Raw genomic sequence first — 22780 nt, 5'->3', positions numbered from 1 at the left:
GCATCAGCAATGGTGAGTGGTGCTGAGGAGTCTGTGCCAAGGCTGTTTTCTTGTGCATCAGGGAAGAATGGTGCAACTAGGAATCTTTTGCATTTTCTGTGTGCCAGCGAGATGAAACACACCTGCGCCTCTGCCAGCAACACTGAACATTCCTGACTGACATTGTAGCTCTAATGGGGAATGAAGTGCCACCTCCATCAGGAGGAACGTTAGCCTATTGTCCCTCTCCTTCTTGGTCCTAGATCTAAGGTTCCTACAGACACAACACTGCTCCCACACACGCATCTCTTCAAGGCAACTATCATGTGGGCCACTTACCAGCATTGGTTTGTGTCATGCCACATGTTTGAAGCCCTGGAATCAAGGCATGCCCTGAGAGTATGGGGTCAGCTAGAGCAGAGCAGAAAACCTATTTCTGTACTATTTAACTGTGGCCCTATGATTTAATGTAATAACTATATACAATTTGATTTACAGAAGTCCACTGAGCGGAACACTTGCAAGCACAAGAGACCATCAATGTTTCAGTGACCATCATGGGCAGTAAGTAGGAACTAAGGGGACAGTGGGTCAGAATGTTCCTATATACTGCACTATGAGGGCTCCACTCCAAGCAGTACACCTGATGGGTAACAGAGGGGGGAAAACTTTCAGAGATGGTAACTACATTGCAATGGACATAAGCAAGCACTCAAAAGAATAAAATCCAATTTGTGCATTATTTGAAAATTTACTCAGACTTTCAGACTGTTCATATAATACAATTACCATTATGTAAATATATCAAATCAAATGTTTTACTATTCTGCACAAAGAGAATTTAAACTGCTTGAAACCTTCAGTGATTTACATTAGCAATTTGCAATTGACATTATTAGTCAACTGTTTATCTAAATGCATAGGACATCAGCATTCAGATAACTAAAGAACTGGCCTAAATTCTTATATGCTTCATTACTTCATATTTTCTACCATAGTACAGCTTTCGTTTTGGTAACTGGCACAGGGTTACTTTACAGAAAGAGTGAACCAACCTACCGGTATCATAATTCTTAGCTGCTTCCTAGTTTAAGGGGGGGGGATGGGATTAAGGAGAGCGGGGTGATAGCTTAATGGATTTCCAGACTTTTTACAAAGATATATAGGTCTAGGAATGGAAATACACAGACCAGGCAAGCTCCTGTGGTAGGACCTGAGCCAAGGTCCATAGGAAGCTGGGAACTCTATGGGAACTATCCTGGAAGATAGATGGAAACAATTAAGAGAGCCCAAAAGGAGCTAAGAACTGTACTCAAAGGACTCTATCCTGGAGCCAAAGAAGACTTTCACAGTGAGCCCCTAAGAAAGGGGCTGGGAAACAGCACTCAGAAGGTAGGCTGAAGAGAAGGACATTTTTGTTGGTTGGGACTTTTTTGGTTCCACTTTTGCTAGTCCAGAAAGAGTGATGTTCTGTTTGTCACTCAGCCAGAGGGCTGAGCCACATTTCCTGCACATAAAGGTGTGGGAAGGAGTTGGAGAGACCCTCCTTGAGGGAGGGGGGGGGAAGATAGGGTATTCCTGTAGAGCCACCCTCATCCCGTAGGTGGTGCAAAAGGGCACACATTTCCCATGACAGAAACGGCTTCTCCACAAAACTCTGGTGGGCAAAACTGAAGCAACAGCAACTGCACAATTTCACCAACAACTTCGATGTCACAGAAGTTCAGAAAGAGGATAAGAGCATGACAAATACTAAACACAGCATCCTATTACTTCTGAGCTGAATTACAAAAATCTGAAAAGCGAACAATCAAGAACATTTGTATATAATCAAAAATAATAAACACTATAAACATCTTCCCTCACCAATAAGGCTTATACGGGGGGAGGAGGAGAGTATGTTAACTAAGCAAACTGCTCTGGAAATATATAGGCTATTAATTTATTTAAATTAAATTTTAAATTTATTTAACAATATTTTTAATATCTATGTTACTGAACTACCCTTCCACTTACTGTGTTAGGTAAGTATCTTCCATTATTTTAAACTGTAAATGTTAACATTTCCTAATTAAGGCATATTCTCAATGCAGTTTGTTAAAAATTAGTAAAAGCTGATCCCTATGCAACTAATTATTTATAACGTTAATGCTTGAGATCTTAATTTAAGAGATGGGTTATCCTGTGATGTGTACAATATAATCTTAATGAAACTTATTTGATGGTTCAGGAAGCACTATATACTCTGTCTTTATTCCCACATTGTTCAGTTTCAATTAATTTTTAAAACCAATCAGTAGCTATCTGAAAAACACTGAGATGTCTGTTCCTATCTTTGATATTGCAAAAGGGCATAAATAGCATACAAGCAGACAGCTGAAAATCCAAAAAGAGAGGAATTGTTTTTAAAATGTCAACTTAATTTATTGTTTATATGATGAAATGTCCAATTTTTCATGAAAATTTTGATTTGTACAAGCCAGAAAGTGAAACAGCTACAATTAGCAACTGAATAAGGGAAAAACAGGACTACTTTTATTGGCTACTATCTCATAAAATTTCCCCAGATCTCTTAGATAACTTCAGAACTTAAGTATGTTCTCCTATGGGGGATGTAAGACAAATTAGGAACAATTACATTTCAATATAAGAGACCTACTGTACAAGTCTACAGATTCTCATAGCTTTGCTTTTTAACACTATGGACATTCACTTTGTGCAAGGTTGCTTTTGTCTGGAGTGTGAGGAGAAAAATGTTTAATAAAAGGAAACTTAACATGTTGGAAGTCTCTAGCAACTTCATCTCCCCAAAGTGAATAAAACAAACATCTGTTGCTGAAATTGCTTGGCTCTTGTACAGTTTTTTAAAGATTTTTTGCTGAAGATAAATATTTGTTCAGAATTTCCACTGTACATCATTCAATTCTTAAACATTTTGTTTAATTACACTGCAAGTAGTACTTTTAGGTATATTACAGAAAGGGAAACTATGCAGTCTACAAGACTCCACTTGTCCTTAGAAACCTCAATTTACTGCCTTTGCTCCATGACTTATACTTAAGATTAGTGTATAACTGCATTAAGAGCAAGATAAGAGTTTAAATAAACATTCATATTATTGGATACTTACATTTCCTTTATTTTTAAATATGAATTTAAAATGTACTTTAAAATTATCCTTTTGAAATGATCTAATGATAATTCAGCATCCCATCTCCTTTAGTTTAGATTTTTCCAAAATCACTAATAAAAGTAACACAAATTTCATAAGGAAGGAGTAAATCCCTCTGTTTCAACAGCTACGTAATTCATTGTGTGATGTCTGCATTTTAGATTCACTAAGCAGATAAAGTGTCTCGGGAACAAGCGACTGATAAGCCTATAAGCCTTTATGTCTTATTGTCACCTTAAATTAACCAATATACTCATTCAATTAGTGTTCCATTATTCTTCTGTAAAGTCAACTATTCAGCAGAAAATTAATTGAAATTGCAGGCATGCCCACAAATATCCAACTGTAGGAGGGGATCTGCTTCTGAAACTCACTGTAAAGCTAAATAAGCTTTATTACAGAATACAGAAACAGCATAAAGACTCATTTTTTGCAAAAATGTCATCTATAAGCATTTTCAAGTAGCAGCATTTATTAAAAGCATCGATAGAAGGTGCAGTATGGATGTGTACCTAAGAAAAAGATGCACTCCACATTGTATTAAAATGATATATTTGAAGCATTAAAGTGATTATAAGAAAACGTGGGGGGGGACGGGGACTTTTAACAAAGTTAATTCAACTTCCTTCTTTATGTAAAAACTAAAGTATAGTATCTTAATATCTTGTTTAAATGACTGAACATATTTTACTACACTATTGAAACAATGTTGATAAAAAATCCTATACACAAAATCTGTATTATAAACTGTTAAAGATCAATACTTTTTCCTGGTTTTTCTTCCATTGTAGAAATACGAAAATCTTCCACACGAAACATGTGCAGTAACTGGATGTCCTTCGAGATGGTTGTTCCTCTGGGTGCTCGACTGTAGGTGTTTCAGTGCCCTGCACATATAATCAGAAATTTACGGCAGCAGAACCCTGAGTGGTGGCGCACACACGCAACGCAGCAAGCACTGAACCTTTGTGCGCTGTCAACCGCCCCTCTGTTCCTTATCTACACAGAGTGCAACTCTGAAGCACCTTTAAGAAGACACATGGCTAGGCTGAAGGATAGTACACAGTACTGGTCATAGTGGCCATGGAGGATAAAGCATAGGAATCCCCTGTATCATGGATCGATTATAATATGAAAGTATGCATCCCATAGATTGAGGGACAACATCCAGTCTCCTTTCTGTAGAGCTGGACTATGTCTACCAACACAGCCATTTTGAAGTGTTGTCGCTTTATGGATGTTTAATTGACATAGATCCAAAATGGGCCACCATCCATTGCTCTTTTTGGAGCAGGAATAAAATCCCATCTCTTTCTGCTGTGCTGAAACTTCTTCTGTTGTTCCTAATACAAGAAGGTGCTCTCTCTCGATGTAAAAGAATCTCTTGGGAAGGGTCAATGAAAAGTGCTGGGGAAGGTGACTGGATAGATGGACTAGACAGAAAAGGGATAAAATAGCTTTGTAGAATTATTGCTAGCACCCACTTGTCTGTTGTGATGTGTCTCCAGACATGGTAATAGGGAAGGAGCCAATCCATAAAAGTGCTGTGGTATTGTTGGTTGTCCTGTTGGAAAAGAAGTGTGGAATTCTTGAACAGTATTTCAGAAATGACTGGCAGGAAGTGAGGGTTGGAATAATGTTGACTGCTTGTGAGTTTGGTGTCTGCATGGCTACTTTGTCTGCAGTGCAGGTTGCATGCCCATTGTTTCTGGGAACAGGCAGCTGGGCAGAAATGGTAGATGTAATATCAGCCTTGTTTCTCTCTTGCTTGGAGAACATACATGCCTAATGTTTTGAAGATTGCCAATGAGTCCTTACGGGTAAAGATTTGAGGCCTTTGTCCTTCAAATGGAAGATCAACTGTTTTTTGTATTTCCTTTGAGAAACTGGAGAGGTGAAGCCACAGTGTCCTGTGCATTGCTGTTCCCAAGGATCTGGCTGCAGCGTCTGCAGAATCAAGTGATGTCTGTAAGGCTGTTTTTGCAATGAGGTATCCCTCTGTTATTCTGGCTTCATATTGTTCTTTTGTATCGTCTGGTAAATGACAAATTAAGTTTTCATCTTTTCAAAAGGTTATTGGTGTTTTTAGACAACAAACCTAAATATTTGGAGATACAGAATTGTAATGAGGCTGAGTGATTTTCTACTGAATATATCAAGCCTCTTCCAATCTTTGTCATAAAGTGTTGTCTTATATTGTATGTATCTGCCATGCTGATGTACAGCATCAACTACTATGGAGTTTGGGTCTGGATGAGAGAATTAGAAATCCACTCCCTTTGCTGAGACTTATTTGCAATCCACCCTTCAAATGTGTGAAATAGTTGCTAGAGTTTGCCAAATTATCCTGGCAGGATCCATAATGCCTCATTGATAGGTGAAGCAACTTTGGCAGATGGAGATGCTTGGAGAACGTGTTAAATTTGTGCTGGGTTTCTGGCAAGTCAGCCAGTGAAATATCCAGAAAGCCTGCCACCCTCTTGAATAGGTCTTGAAAAGATTTAAAAACATCCCAGGCAGCTGAGGGTGGGGCATGACTGTCTCATCTGCAGAGGATGATGACAAGTGTGTAGGGGGCATGGTATCTGACTCAGGGGCATCATCTATGTTATCTCAGGGCACTTCACATGGAGGCTGGATGGCTGGTGAAGGTGGCTGAGAGTCTGTTGCTTAGGGCATGGAAGGAGCAGACTGTTGGGCTCTATACATGGACCATGGGTCCCATTCCAGCCAAGCAGACAGAAGAGGAATGGGTGGAAGCCATGGGAATGGCTGGCATACTTGTACTGGTAACTGCAGTGGTTGTGGTTCCTGCTTTGGAGAGTAGATGAAAAACTGATCACTACTTTGTCATCTTCAGCATCGCTGGAAAGGGAGGGAACAGAGCTGGACGAAGTCAATATTCTGCTGGGTCCCCAGTGGATAGAGGTACCATTGGTACTGAAGAGCAGAGTTCTCAGAACCAAGGTGATAGCTAAATCCGCATGGGAAGTAAATTGCTGGCACCAATCTTTATGGTGCTACAGCCTCAGTATGGAGGCAGTCACCAGCAGTGTTAAGAGTGCTGGTGGCTGCTTCTATGACAGTGGTGGTAGCGCTGTTATAGTCTGTTGCATGGCAGTTGGTACCAGTGATGCCAAGGAGGGCAACTGGCCTGGGGATATGGTGCCATTTTAAAGCTAACAGGGTTTAGGAAACAAACATTTTACTGTTGAACCCAGTGTTCTTGGCACTTCTGAATAATCAGGTACACCGAAATAAGTTGCTTAACATTAGGCAGTCATTAAAAATATTGCCCCACAATCATATAAATGCTCATTCAGTTGTCACCTAAATTCTATACCTGAATCAGCCATTATCTCACTACATCTTCCAGAGCTTGTAAGATTGTCTGGCTCGGTTTATCTTTCTATAGATATCCATTAATATATAAAATACTAATACCAATTTCAGAGAGTACCTTAAAGCTTGATTTTTGGATAAATTTCAAGTGTTTTTACAGTGCAACTTCAATTACCTAAGGCTTATTTATTCTCAACACTTCATCTTAAAAGTGGCATTACATCCCCAGACATTGTTTACATTTAAAACTATACCATTTGCCTGACACTCAAACAACATTCATATTCTCCATTCCACTTGGCTAACTGAGAAGACATGTTACATAAGTGTTGGAGCAGTACAGAATGAACATACATACTATGATGCACAAATAGTAGCTGGAGTGGTATGGATGAAGGGCTTTTGCATTCTCCTGCAACAATATTCTTGAAGCTTATATTATTTTTGAAAAAATAATATGTAAAAAGTAAGATTTTTTTTAATATGACAGCAAAATAACCCAAACATAATGCTAAAGCAGATTTGACTTCATTGTAATAAAAACCATCATTCATAAGACAAACAGTTCTTGTCACAAACCTTTTACCATGCAGAATGCCTTAACTCTCTCTTACACAAAGAAGATGATTGCACGGCTGGTTGCATTTCAGTATAACTATAAACTCACTCTTAAAAATTTAGTTTGGGAATAAAAACCATTACTCGACACTGTTGCTGTAAGACAGTACACAAGATAACTAAAATATAAACATTTTTTCAACAACTGCTAATATTACTGAGTGCTGAATTTGACTGGAACAATTATAGGATTTGCTGCGTGATCACTGCAAATTAGGCAAGGATATCACATCTTAGATTAGGCAATACAAAACAGATTTAATGAGTTCAGAATAAGAATTACAACTTTACTCCCATATCAGTGGGTAGCAGATAAAAAAGCTTTTACATAAAAGCTACACATGGTTGCAGGCATTATATATTGCTTTAAGCAATGGCAAAGTCTAAGATAATGGGGATAGTGCTAAGGAGGTTAAAAACAAAAATCAAGAGAAAAATAATAGCTAACAAACAACAAGCAAAACAAAAAACACTCTCCCATAGCTTTTGGTAAAAGCAGTCTGAAACATCTTTTCTCCCTTAAGCAAAAGAAGGTGAAAGCAGGAGAATTCATATCCAGTTCTTACAGGTTCTGCTCTCCAAGAAGACTAAAAATATAGTGTGATCAGCATAAAATGCACTTGAATAATGATGTGTTTTCTATTGCAGTGTGCAGACCGACAAAATGCTGCCATATTAACATACCTCTTGTACTGAGCGAGCTGCTGGCTTGTCTTGATGATTGGCCAGTATTAGAAATGGCAGAATACATAACTGTGGGTGCTGAAGAGCAGAATGCAGTTCATTCCTCGCCGTTTCTAGATCATCTTCTGAGGAGGCACTGTCTAATACAAATATTACCCCTTGGGATCCTTGGTAGTAACGACTCCAGTACTTCCTAATAGTGTCAGCCCCTTTCAAAACAATAATGAAAACTAATTAATAAACAGGGAAAGTTAAATATATCAAATTTTCCGACCAGATAACACTATCATTTAGAATGGATTAAAGCAATAGGACAATTTTTGTGTCTACTATACATTCTGGGTAAACCTCTGAAATCAAGAATAGTATTTTTAAATCAGGGCAGAATTGGGTTGCCCTTTTGCTGTTTCCTCTTAATTAGCTAACCATCAATCTCTAAGCCTGTTTCAGTGCCACCGATTCCCACAGCTTTCCACTTACAAATAATGCTCCCTTTTCTTCTTTTTCCACTTGATCCTCTTACCGCAGCTCGAGAGTCTCATCCTGTGACTGTGTCTACTGATCCCTTTGAGTCCCCCTGCTGGAGGCCTTATGGGCCTACCACACCGTGACCCAGAAAAGGGGCAATGATGGTATGTCCTTCAGGACTGCCTAGAAAGGCTTCAGGGAAGCAGCCACAGTGCAGCAAGCTAAGTTAAAAGGAGTTTTAGGGCCTGAGTAGGTCAGATCCTGTCTGGGAACAGAAGGATGAGGAAGTCCTGGAAGGCGGACAAACTCTTCAGTCAAGGAGACGTGGGAAAGTTGATGCTTGATAGGACAGAACACTCCCAGCAAGGAGGGCTGGGAGAGTTCCTGCTCAAGCAGGGAACACAGAGAACCCAAGAAGGTGATGGCACTGAGTGACTAAACAGCCCAGGGAACAGCAGCAGCAACCAAGTAAAGGAACATTATGTGCCTGCTGTCTACAAGGTCCCTGGGTTGGGATCCTGAGTAGTGGGCAGGCATGGGTCCCCCGACCCTCCTCCCATCACAGGCAAAATCCTAAGCCCCAAGAAGGGAATAAGACACTTCATTAAAAGGTCAAGCTCTGGGAGGTTAAACAGGCCCAAGGCTGGGGTTGAAGACCCTGCAGAGGGCCAAGCCTTTGTTGAACTTTGTTACCTCAGAGAGGGACTGAACTTGGAGTGGCCTGGCCAGACAGATGCGGCAATAAGAACAATGAAGACAAAGTCTCCAAGGAGAAAGCAGAAGGAACATTGTTCTGTAATAGGTCAGGCATAGACTTACAGCTATCGCAGAAGTAACTGAGAGCTAGCCCAGAGATAGGGCTATAGACATTATCAAGGGAACGGGGGGGGGGGGGGGGGGGAGGGGAGCCCTGCTGGACCTTTTTCCCCAAAAAGCATCCATCCATTAAATGAGTGACATAGCTGGAGGGCTAAGCCACTGAAGACCCATCTAACAAGGGCAACAGCCAACAAGAGGCATCATGAGCAACGTGTGTGCTATGCAGTTTCGCACCTAGCCGACAGAAAGCACTCACAAGAGGTGAGTGCACCCATCATTCCAGGATAATTCTGATGTTATGAGCACCAATCTATAAATGACCAGGTTTAAGAACAATTCTTCCCAAGGGAGAAGAAAATACACACATGAGAGTGATGTTGATGAAGAACAAATCAATCTCTTTTCATTCCAATGCACTGGAAGTCACTTTTCAGTGGGTAGTTTAAAGAACAAGAATAAAGTGATGCAGAGTACCATACTGTAACTTAGGCACCATATATACTGTCAATTGTATGAACTTTTCAACAGCAATTAGTTTGTAAACAGTAATAGAGATGTAGCCGTGTTAGTCTAGTCCTGTTTTTTGTTTCAGTTTGTAAACAGGCATTCTGTTGTACTAACGTGTTCTGTTTCATTCATTTGTACACTTTCTGTGGAAGGGATCTGATTTTAAGTGAAGTGCCATGCAACTGTCCGATGCTACCCTGAAAAAAATTGATTATTTAAAAATAAAAAACAAAGACTAGGATTTATTTTGTAATTGTATATTTAATTAGTGGAATGGTTCCATGAAAACAATTGACACAGAAATGTCTGACACAGTCTGCGCTGTCAACATGGAATGCCCCCCAAGAGCTCCACCCCCTTCAGCAGAACACTATATGATTGGACCTCCAGCAACAAAATCTCAGTCCTGTTACCAGTCTGAGTACAAGTTCTTAGAGGCATGTACTAATCCTTCTCATCAGTCTGGGACAATCATTAAAAGAGAACAACAGTACGAGTACAAGATGCTCTACAGGCCTCAGGGGGAGGGGGAAGTAGCTCGGGGTAGGGATGTTAGTGGCTAGTTGGATAAGCAATTTGTTTATCAGTTAAACCATTATTGGTTAATGATCCTAGTTAACCATGACACCTTCCTCCACGTACTCTGCATTTAAAACTCATACTAGCAGCCTGGCTCAGTTCCAGCTTGCTTTTAAATCAAAAGCACGCAGGGGAGCCACCTGCCACCCAGCACTGCTGCCTCTGATAGAAGAAGCAGAATCAATACACTGGATACCGATACAGAGGCAGCAACACAGGATGGTAGGTGGGTGCCAGTCTATGCGGGGAGCCAGTTTAAAAATCTCTCGCCTGCCACTCTGCACTGTTGCCTCTATGATTTTCCCATATTTTAGGAAGAATATAGGTTGCACAGCATGTTGATGGAAAGTGTGGTTATATTGAAAAACTATTACTGTTCCATATCAACATCTCATAAATCATTTTGCTCTGCTTGCAAAGGGATTCAGTGTTGCAAAGCACTGCAACTTTTCCACATGCCCTTCAGTGTCATTTCCAGGTATACTGAGTTGCCACAGAAAAATCAGTGCAATCTTTCTGAGCTAATATGTGTGTGACCAGGAGCAGAGAGGACACAGAACGGGAACCTGAGACATGAGTTTTACATTACATGCTGGCCTATACTATGCACTTGCCTACCTCCACCACTCTTCAGCCTTTCCTTTCTTGAGTTTATTTCTGGATAAAGATTCCCAAGACTTCTGCTTCGTGGCTTCTTCATACTAACAGATTGATGTTGCCTTCTCCTAGCATTGCAATTTAGGTGGCACCACCGCAGCTGTGTACTAGATGTCACGGGGATAAATCAGACTTTTCCCCAGAAGGAAACATTCAGAAGGCATATCTACAGGTATATTTACACTTACACCCTTTTTTGAGAGAGGGATGCAAATGAAGACATTTGAAATTGCAAAGGAAGCCGGGATTTAAATATCTCACGCTTTATTTGCATATTCGCTTTATGGCGCTATTTCAAAATAACAGACGCTGTTAAGATGCGGTTATTTTGATAGAAAACCCTTCTCTCGAAATAACTGGTAAACCTCATTATGAGAGGAATAAGGGTTATTTCAAGAGAAGGGTTTTCTCTCAAAATAACCCTGTCTTAACAGCGTCTGTTATTTCGAAATAGCGCTATTTCGAAATAGTGCCATAATGTGAATATGCAAATGAAGCATGGGATATTTAAATCCCGGCTTCCTTTGCAATTTCAAATGTCTTCATTTGCATGTCTCTCTCGAAAGAGTGTGCAAGTGTAGACATACCCTACAATAAAGACAGTTAAGTCAACATCTAGCTGCTGCAGTAGTAAGCTGTTGCCACATAGCCATATCACATTCCTTGTGTCAGTGGAGAACTTCCTCACTGGCAGCACTTGCATCAATGCCTCATGAGACCAAAACGTTCTCACAGAGGGGACTGGGACTATGGCTTCAATGTCCCATGATGAAATGTTTTCCCTCTCTCCCCCGATTTCAAATGGAACCCATAACATTTTCTACCTTTTTTTTCCAAAAGAGTGGTACAGCCACACGTCAAATCCCAGTAAGCATAGACTCCACTCAGCTGTTCACTACTGTTGTGAACATTACAAAACACTGCTTCTGCCTCACCCTGCAGCACAGGTTGAACCTCTCTAGTCCGGCACACGCACGTCTGGCAACATCCAGGGTCTAGCCTGATTTTAGTACCAAGACATTTCCTATGGTCCAATAAAGTTTGTTTACAGCCTGTCCTGGCTCTCAGTGTTCAGTGCTTAAAGGTCTCAGAGGGGTAGCCATGTTAGTCTATAACTTTAAAAACAATGAGTAGTCCTGTGGCAACTTAGAGACTAACAAAAATATATACAGTTTGAGCTTTCATGGGCAAAACCTACTTCTTCAGATGAGCTTAAGTAGTGGGTTATACCCATGAAAGCTCTGTTCACCCTCCACCCTCCTTGAACAAAACATAGATATTTCTCATTCTGATCTATAGTGGACAGACCCATAGTTGGTTATTTCCACTTATGGAAGAGGGCAGAGCCCTTAACAACCTATCTGTGGTTGTCTAAGAATTTCCTATCTATGTTCTGCAAGCCAGGTAGATGTAGAACCACTGATGAGATTTGGTGACAGACACCACCTCCCATGATGAGCAGCTAGTTTGCAGAGGTCGGAATGTTGTGAAAACTAGGCAAATTGCTAAGTTCTAGGACATTTATGTGGAAGCAAGTCTCTTTGAGAGTCCATAAACCTTGAGTCTCTTTTCCCAAAGTAAGCGCACGCACGCACATGCACATGCACACGCACGCATACTTCCTTCATCCTTCCTTGCCTTTGATTATCTCTCTCACTTGCCTTTGGATCCTTTCCCATGTCTCTACACACTCTCTATACATTGGTAACCAAAGATTGGACACAGTACTCCAGCTGAAGCCTAACCAGTACTTAGTAGAGTTATACTATCACTTTTCCTGGCTTGCATACTATACCTTTGTTAATGCAACCAAAAATTACATTTGCCTTTTTTCCCCACAAGAGCATTGCTTTGCGGACTTATGTTAGGTTGTGATTCATCACAACTCCCATATCCTTGTCCACAGTGTTGCTACCACCAACCAGTTATCCCCCATTCTGTATTTGTTTTTTCCCTCCCTAAGCATAGCACCTCATTTTTGTCTTTGTGGAATTACATTTAGTTGATGTTTCCTGTATAAATACAAAGATTTGCATGGCGTGCAGGTGAAATCTGGCACACTGAGGGAATATTTAGTCTTGGGAGAAAAAGACTAGAAGACATCAAATTTGGTAAGGGCTATTATAAATAGGACAGTGATCAAGTGTTCCACTAAAGGTAGTACATAAAATAATCAGCTTAAGCTGCAGCAAGGGAGATTTAGGTTCGGTATTAGAAAAAACTTTCCAACTATAAGGATATGTAATATGCTATCACTGGAGGTTGTGGAGTCCTGTCAGAGGTTTTTAAGAACAAGGCACTCTGAGTCCAGAAGATGGGGCCCACCAGAGACCTTAAATACCTTGCCTCTATAGAGTCTGCTTACAAAAACTCCCCCAGAGTCAGATTCACTGACTTTTTTGGGGGTAGCTGCCACCACCAAGTGAAATAAAAGAAAAACCCCTTTCTTCTTGAGCCCAGGAAGAAAGCACTTAGACTTCCTCTAGAGGGAGAAGCTCCTTTACCACAAGAGCACTTGAAAACAAAGAGAAAACAACTGCAGTCTCTGATAGCTGACCTCTTAGAAGCATGCATACACACACACAGACCTCATGATTCTTTCCAGGACACAAGACTCAAATCAACATCTTAAAAAGGGTGATTTTATTAGCAAAATAAAAAGATATACTTGATAAAGCATACGTAGTTGCTCTGTAACACTTAGCAAGTAAGTGAAACAAATTAAAACAGCGAGATAATGCTAGATAGTGAATAGCGGAGAGAAGACATAGGTTCACACAAAGAAGTTTAACCAAATAACCAAAAAGAAAAATACCCTGATCATGACTAAATATACTTGTTCCCCTCTCCTCATGATCCATGCTGATCCATACTTCAAGACCCAGTTCACTCCCATGTCCAATGTTTCTTATAGGCATGGTAATTCTGATTACTGAATCTCTCCCTCCAGCCCTTAACTTAGAATCCAACAAAGGAAGAGCAGACCAGATATCTGTATCCAATTCAAATTTCAGCGCTGTATCCCATTGGCTCGTCTGGCCCCCTGCCAACACTCTTGCTAGCTACCGGAGTTTAACCCTTTAGTCACCGAGTGTCGGCCAGCACTCCTCTTATCCGTCATATATGTTAAGGATGATCTCGATATACTTTGTCCTGCCTCTGCACAGGGAGATGCACTGCGTGATCTATCAAGGTCTCCTCCAGCCTTGCACATGCAGGAAGTCATATGATTAGATCTCAGTTGGAGTACTATGTCCAGTTCTGGGAACCACATTTCAAGAAAGATGTGGAGAAATTGGAGAAAGTCCAGAGAAAAGCAACAGGAATGCTTAAAGGTCTAGACAACATGAGCTATGAGGGAAGACTGAAAGAACTGGGCTTTAGTTTGGAAAGGAGAAGACTGAGAGGGGACATGATACCAGTTTTTAAGTATCTAAAAGAGTGTCACAAATAGGGGGGAGAAACATTGTTTTCCTTGGCCTCTGAGAATAGGACAAAAAGCAATGAGCTTAAACTTCAGCAAGTGAAATTTAGGTTGGACATTAGGAAAAACTTTCTAACTGTCAGGGTGTTTAAACGCTGGAATAAATTGCCTAGGAAGGTTGTGGAATCTCCATCTCTGGAGATATTCAAGAGCAGGGATGGTCTAGATGATTCTGAGACCTGCCATGAGGGCAGGGACTCGACTCGATGAACTCTCGAGGTCCCTTCCAGTTCTATGAGCCTATGACACAAAAGCAAGACGCATACTGTTTCAGATGTTTTTAGTTGAGCTTGCAGCTGCTTGATATGGTCTAACATGGTCTTAAATCTCCCCTATGTTAAGCAAGCTCTTGATGGTGAAGAAACTTACATAGCTCCTATAAAATCCATTCTTATGGTTGCCAACAGTATCATTTCCCTTGCCCCTCATCTTTGAGTTCCAAGACTAGCAAAGTTTCACAGTTTTCAGAGAAGTGGACAGTTGCAAGGATTCTGTCTCACTGCTGCAGGAAGTCAGAAGAAACAGAGATTATTAGGTTAGGCCTGCTCTGGCCATTATAGCCAAGATGAAGAGGATGTAAGAACATCCCGGGCATAGAAAAAGCTCCACAATATGTTGTAGGACAAAATACCATCAGAAGTGGAAGCCTTTCAAAGAAGGATCAGGGTTTGCCAAACAACAGTAAATAGTCTTTAACACTTAACCTTCAATGCTGCCAAACACCACTTGTGATACAGGACCACCCAGCCTGGTAATGTAATGGGTGGCTTGAGTACTTTTTAGGAACTTTAAGTACATGTATTTTGTGATTTAGGAACAAGTTCCTAGAAATTGACCAGGAAACCATTATAGACCATTAAAGTTGATATAATCTCCTCCTAGTGTACACTGATAAGGATGCAATGTTAAAGAATTTGGGATTTTCAAGCAATGAGCATCCTAGCAGACTTGATCATTCAACAGTTAAGAAATTCTTGTACTTTCTTAAAAAAGCATAACTCCATCCTCAATGTTTCAATCTATTCTTATAGTAGTACTCATCTCCTATATCCTCTGATGATGTTCGCTTTGATTGATCCACATCTTCTATAGCAATTACTTTTTCTAAACTGCTTCCTACACATGGAATAGCCTCTTAATTATAATTCAACAAGCTACTCATTCTTTACTGTTCCTCAAACCTCTCCTTCATACTCCTTCATTGTCAATAAGGAGTAAACAACAAATGAACTTCCAAAATTAAATCAGCCATGTAATCTTATTGTAAAAACTCTTGCCGGTCCTCTATCTAAAATTTGTTACTACATCTCAACTTCACTTCTTGAATGGCCACAATATTTCAAAGCTCTATGATTTCACTGAGATATTTCCTGAAAAACACACAGATGAAGCAAGGAGCAGAACTCCAGAAATGTGGTGCAAGACTTGCGTTGAACCATTGCTGGAAGAGGTTTAGAATTTGCCAATAGTGAAAACCGTCTTCAGCCACAATTTGACAATCAAGAGGAATTGAAAAAGGCCTAGAACTTTCCACCTCTAATTAATCCTTCAAATCCATCCCAGTCCAGAAATTATAAATATTTGACCACAGTTTTCAACCCTCACTTTACAGTATGGTGAATTAAAAGAGGATATTTGCTTCTTCTGGTCTCCAAACTTACATGACTACATGATATAAACCTTAATTAGATGTGATTATTCTGAAATGGGTTTATAATCCTGATTTAATTCCCTGTAAGTATTGATGTCTCAGAGGCCAGCAATAACTAGCACTAATTTTGGTAATATCATGAAGCCAATAACCAAAGGATCACACTGACTAAATTACTATCACTCTAAACATGGTGTCTTCAAATTCTGAATAAAGCTTCTTGGTCAGACAATAAAAAGGAGCTTGGCATTGGTGTTCCCCTGTAGTAACTGTACTTCGGATAAACCCAGGAACTCAGTTTAATCCATCACCAAATTCATTTTTTAAAAATTTTAAGCAGCCAAACTCAGCTTCTGCCTTGACATTTTTCCAGTCTCTTCACACATCTTCATTCTCCCATCTCCCACATTTCAAATTCAATCAGGTGCAGTTCCTGCTTATAATACCATGCTAGGGGTATGTTGGACCTCCAACTCCTCTACTTCATGGTGTGCCTAAGTTAAGTGAGAAAAGACTATTTATATTTGCACAGTAAAAATACCTTAACCCAGAGACTCAAGAAGGGTATGTAAAAATTTATTGAGTAGATAGAATCTGTTTCTTTGATTAGATATTTACTCAAATTCAAAACTTATTTCCTTGAAATTTAACTAAAAGAATTACACATTTGCCGTGTCAAAAGGGAAACTTAACTCTGGACACTGAACTTGGCAGGCAAATGAAGGAAGAATGGCTTTTCAAGTATTTGTGATTTTATAGTCTCCACTGATTTTCTTACTGATTCAGAATCTTATTTTTAAAACAAAAAACTGAGAAATTAGATTTTAAAAAAAATCAGATTCAATGCAAAAATACAAAACTATTCTGTTCATTTACATGATGCAAGAAGTCAGGATACACCAGGAGTCAAATAATCAGAAAATTTAACATGTTAATTCACTTTTTTATTGTTTTTAAGAATCTAAAAAGGAGTGTTTGATAAATGGAAAATGTCTGCAACAGAGTACTGCAAGCTTTGCGCAATCCCAAGTAAATACTAGAGAATGATGAAGAATTAACGAGACCAAGAACCGACAATATGCAAGTGGCTGTGTTTTCTATATGATGTAAATAAAATTTTATTTGTATAATTCTACAGAAACAGAGAAACACAAACCTGGCTGTATAAGCAGCTCCAGGAGGTAACTAGCATAGTACAAACATGCCCCACCTTCCACTACAAGGAGGAGTATTCCTTCAGCTAAACAAAAGGAATAGTACACAATCAGCATCTGTTTCACATAACTGCTTGGCTGCTGAAAGAAGAAACCTAAAAAGAGTATGAGTTTTAACAGTCAGTCCTTAAAGTATTTAAAAAAAACTCCACTATGCTCAGGCAAGTGGACAAGGTTTTCAATGTTCTAAAGGCTAAATTTGCAAAGCTATTTTTAAATTAATTGAGTACATCACAAATTAAAATCTAAACGGAACTTTTTCCCTTTTGATTGACATGCAGCAATGAATAATGAACCTTTGAAGACAGATTCCTTTCAGCCTCTCCAGATTCTCAACATCAGCTGCCCAGACAAGACTGCTATAGTACAGAAAACAAAACTCAGCCACAACATATTAATGCTGGAGGGGGGGGGGGGGGGGGGGGAGGAAACGGATATAACAAAACTAACCTAATACAGGCCCCTCTCCCTCAACACCAACAGCAGAAATTCCAGAACAAAGTTTAGCAGAGAAAAAGAAGTTACAAAAACTAAACTGATAAGATTTATTTCTGTACATTGTTTATACCAATACAGAAACGGTGTAGTCTACTGCATATAGCAATTCTCCTCCTATACACAAACATAGGAAAGAGAAAAATATCAGCGGCCAACATTGCCTGACAGGATCAACACACTGACGCACTACAATGAAGTCAAAGGTGTTCCAGTCTTCATGTTACTTCTTCAGAAAATATAAACATATTTAACAGCTGCCATACATCTCTTTCCAAGTGAGGCCTTAACTTGTAGCCCTCCAAAAACCCCTCCTTCCCCTTAGAAGAATCTTAACCACAGTCCAACAGAGAACATCCCTCCCACTTTGAAAAGTATTAAAAATACTTAAATTAAAAATCAGGCTGGGTACTGGAGGCCTCTAGTTTTAATCAGTAACTAGTTACCTGACATCTAGCTTTAACAGACTACATTTAGACTCTAAAATTTGGCCCCAAGTGATTTTTCACAACATCACAAAGTAAAGAATTGCTCAGCCGAATAGTCGCTGGCACCCCCAAACGAGGGGATATGCCAAACTGGGGAGGTCCCTCTTCTCCTTACCCAGGCTGCCACCAGGTTAGGGCACCAGCTTAACCCCACTGCTGCCTCAGTCCCCCAGGGCTCTCTCAATGCCACCAGTCCTGCTGCTGCCAAGACTGGAGTGCCACAGCTGGAGCTCCACAGCCAGAGCAGAGCTCCATAGCCGTCTTGCTCTGCGGCTAGGGCCAGAGCTCTGTAGCCGGTGCAGAACTCTGCAGCCACCTGGCTCTGGGGCTGGGGCTCCAGAGCTGTCTGGCTCCGTGGCTGAGGCTGGAGCTCTGCAGCTGGGGCCAGAACTCCCCGGCCACAGCTAGGGCTGGGGCTCCACGGCTGCTGCTGAGGCCAGAGCTCCACGCTGTGCTGCCCATTCCTCCCTACCACCCACCCACACACACACGCTTCCGGCTGAGTCGTTGGTGCCCCCTATAGCACTTGTGACCCAGTGCCAGACCTCCCTGTTTCTGGACTCTGTAGTCCAGGAGAGGACTATTTCTAGAGTGAAGACTCAAATGTAGATTCTGCTGTGAATGCTTCCTCTTATACATTATCATCTGTGATGCAAGTAGCAAGTAAGGAGGATAAGAAAATACCTTCCTGTGTTGCTATTCTAGCAAGGCTACAAGTTGGCCCAAAATGTATTACATTTATACAATGTGCACTCATTTTTAGGGTTCAAGAGATTAAACGACATAACATGCAGTATAATCCAATTTATTTTATGAAAATCTGTTGCATATTCTTCAAGTTACGATGCTTTGACATTAATTTATAAATTAACATCAGTCACACTTTCCCATTATTCTGACATTTAAAATAATTATGACAAAACAAGCAGAAATCTTAAATATTCCAGGGCTCCTATCTTTTACCAACTCCCTATTTAAGGTGCCCATAGTGAAGTTATCAAGTAGAGGTGTTCTAATCTGAGACTACGATACTGTACCTTTACACACTGAAATGCAAGTAAAATACCTATCAGATATGCAAGTGATTAAAATTGTTATACCTCCAAGTTCTTTTACATTCAAGATGGCATTCTGGAATGGCACTGCTTTTATGCTAAAACCTAAAATTAGAAACAGAGTGTTAGTAACTTATTTGAAAGGACATTTTGAAATAGATTGTATCCATTAAAATGATTATGTTCAGTGATTTTAGATAGGCTACTCAATCACATTAAATATAGATTGGACAGAAGACTATGAATACAAGTAGGCCTATATATAGGACCCTACCAAATTCACGGTACATTTTGGCTAATTTCACAGTCATATGAAATTTAATGATTTCAGATATTTAAATGTGAAATTTCAGTGTTATAACCATAGAGACCCAAAACCAAAAAGGTAGGGGTGTGTGTGTGTGTGTTTTAGAATTCCCACTCTTACTTCTGCACTGCTGCCTTCACAGCGCAACAGCCAAAGTGCAGCTATTGCCTGAGTCCCCATCTCTGAAGGCAGTGCCACCAACAGCAGCAGCACAAAAGTAAGATGGCAATGCCACCCTCACTTCTGTTAGCACCCAGTACTACCTTCAGAGCGGAGCTTCCAGGTAGCAGATGCAAAGCTTTCTGCAGCTAGGGAGGTTCCCAGCGGTGGATCTAATCAGGCCCTTCCCACCATTCACATCCCTACCCCATACCATGCTATCTGCACTTCTTTGCTACTGCTGGTGATGCTACCCTCAAAGCTGGGTTCCTAGTCAGCAGATGCCTCTCTCGAGCTGCTCAGCTTTATGAAATCTGGTTTCCCCTACAACAGCCAGATTTCACTGGGGAGATCAGATTTCATAGTCTGACACATTTTTCACAGCCGTGAATTTGGTAAGGCTCTACCTATAAGGTTGTCAGCATAAATTTCCTTTAATTAGAGATTTATTAACAGCCACAGAAATTCCTTTCTGCTAATAATTTGTGTGATGAAGCATTACCCCATCTTCCACATTCTTCCTTAACCATGGTTTGTGGATGCAAATCGAAAAAACAGAAATTGATAGAATTTGCATATTTTTGGCAACCCCTGTAAAATTTTTCACTGACAGTGAAGCTTTGCATCATCATCAATAATATGAGGTAAGCATCCTAAGATTTTTAACATACATGTAGACTCAAGGAAAATAAGTTAAACTGCATACCTTGTTTTACTTAAAGCAAGATTTTCTTGTTCACTATTAATATTAAGGTTAATAAATGATGTAGCATAAATTATAACCCTGTCAGAGACATGAGCAGTATGTATTCTAGATGGCTGCAATATGGACGTAAGCGACTAGTTGACAATCCAACTAACCAGGCATCAGGATCATCATCACTGACTCAGGTTTGGCCTGGCCAAGTATAAATGAGTAGCACTGCAACCCATCACAATGGGCCCCAATGCTTGCCCTATTAGGCCCAGTTGCCTCCTACCATCTAGGGAGAATCTGCCACCATAGGCAGCTGCCCATGAAAAAGCAGAAGCATAGCATCTGGGACCAGGTGCAAGCCGGAAATCAGCTTATTCCTGGCTCATGCCTGGTCCCCCACTACGCCTCTGCCTCTCCTGCCCCCCTTGGAGAAAATGATAGGAGGAACCAGTTTTAAGCTGGCTTCTCCCAGCACTAGCTCCTGCTCCCCCACCTTTCTGCCTCTGATAGGTAGAGGCAGCAGGAGGGGGGGGGGCGAAGGGGGAGAAGCAACTAGTTGAGTCACTACTCGGCTATCCGATAAGCTTATGCTTATCAAGTAGTTGACTAGTTGCTTACATACTGCCCCATACCACAACAAAATGTGAATAGTCCAGTTGAAACTGGGAACAACATTTGGAAAAAATGAGGCACAATTCAGAGCATGTCTGCAGCCAAGATTCCAGCATAAACTGGGGACCAACACTAGGAAAAAAGACAGGGTTGCTATGACCAAGCTCCCAGCAGATATTGAGAACCAAATCTGGGGAACTGAGGCATGGCCCAGGGTGGCCAATATTCCAATGGAAATTGGGTCACAACCCAATGTTGCTGCAGCTAAATCCCTGCAAAAATTGAAGAAATTGGGGCAAAGTATCCAAGATACATATACACAGCATCTGGGCAGCGGTGAGATAAAACAGGACTCTTACAGAGGGTGGCCCTGGATATTGGGAGACACCTCAGTTGTTGACATGCAACACACACTGAGGCTGGGCAAACATCTACCATCCCCATCCATGAAATAGAGCTACCGTAGGTATTATGTTAGTTTCTCTTTTTCCTTAGGGGTTGAGGAGAAATTTTTCCTTTGTTACCAGACGAGAGAATTGCTTCTCCCACAGTAGGTGAGGGTCATTAGATTAATATGGCAAATATCCAGTTCAGGTACTTGTTATGAGAGGGACTAAGTGATCGGATAAAATGGATTGGAAGGGGAAAGCAGCCCATCATGAAGCTGAGGAAGAGAAGTTTGAGGATCTTAACTTCTAGCACAGCACAAACAGTATCTCTGAAATGGTTTGGTCAGGTACAATTCTAAGGTACAATTCAGGTACAATTCTAAGGGCTGCTTTGTCAGTCCAGTTCTGTATTGGTTACTGAACAGAACAGAGGAACTGACATACTATGACAGACCGCAATCACTTCTGGAACTCAGGTTCTGACAGTGGCCAATTACAGATGCTTCAGAGGAGGATGTACGAAACCTTACAGGAAGCAATTATGACATTACAGCAAGTTTGTTCCTAACCGCGTGACCTGAATGTTGGTTTATGCCCTGAACCAGGACAATTTTGTCCTTTTAAAATTCTATATGATACAAATGTAATGGCAAGTAATTCCATGGGTTAAGTACACATTGTGTAAGAAATCGTATTACCTTGAGTCAGTTTTAAATTTAAATACAGTTGAAAAGCAAGCAAATATGAGGATATTGAACATACCATGAAAACCAGCTAAGGCCACTGAAGGACAAGAATGCAAAACTCAAAACCACATGTATGGAATATAGTGTAAACTTATTTACGCGAACCTCTTATACAAACCCTGTCATCACGCACACATTCCCTATTATGCTAACAAATCAACTTTACTCAATCATTAGGCTCACAAAAAAAAAAATTACAAGATTACTCTCTCTCTCCTCTATGATTTAATTTCTCCTCTTTAATTTTATACCTTGGTATGTACTTTTGTCATTTCAACATTTTTCGTTAATACCTAGTGACTCTCAATCATTTCTCATTGCCAGTCATTCTGGTTCTCCTATCTTTGTGTTTAAGCTTCTTGCACTTGTATAGGTACATTTATAAGTTTTAGTTCTGTGTCTTCGTATTTAACTCCTTTTTCATCCTGGCTATGTCTCCGCCACAGAGCTTTTCCAGGATACTGATTCTTGGAAAAACTCTTCCATGTCCAGGGAATGTGTCCACTTTTTCACAACAGTTTCTGAAAAAGCGGACACATTCTTTCAGCATCCCTGTATTCCTCATTGTATGAGGAAGAAGGGATGTTCCAAAAGAGGAGGTTTTTCCAAAATTTCCCCCCGTGTAGATGGGCCAAATTTTGGAAAAGCCTCTTCTGGA

General features: G+C 40.4%; 1 protein-coding gene across 12 annotated transcripts in view; it reads right to left on the bottom strand.

The window, feature by feature from the left end:
- Positions 1–22780, bottom strand: part of ARL15 (ARF like GTPase 15) — a 301461-nt gene that overhangs the window by 160025 nt on the left and 118656 nt on the right. For 9 of the 12 annotated variants that reach the window (XR_012904917.1, XR_012904918.1, XR_012904919.1 and 6 more), the window contains 3 exons: positions 19258–19317; positions 17117–17200; positions 7796–8004 (listed from right to left, as the gene is read on the bottom strand). Coding sequence is in view for 8 of the 12 variants with exons in the window: in XM_075932470.1 (XP_075788585.1) it covers positions 7796–8004; positions 17117–17200; positions 19258–19317 (353 nt within the window). In the remaining 4 variants the exon portion in view is untranslated. The remainder of the gene's footprint in view (positions 1–7795; positions 8005–17116; positions 17201–19257; positions 19318–22780) is intronic. The other 3 variants (XM_075932474.1, XM_006139539.4, XM_075932476.1) reach the window with 2 other exon arrangements.

Source organism: Pelodiscus sinensis, chromosome 6 (assembly GCF_049634645.1).
Source record: "Pelodiscus sinensis isolate JC-2024 chromosome 6, ASM4963464v1, whole genome shotgun sequence".
NCBI lineage: Eukaryota > Metazoa > Chordata > Testudines > Trionychidae > Pelodiscus > Pelodiscus sinensis.
The sequence above is the reverse complement of the archived record's forward strand: the minus strand, read 5'-3'. Positions and strand labels throughout refer to the sequence as shown.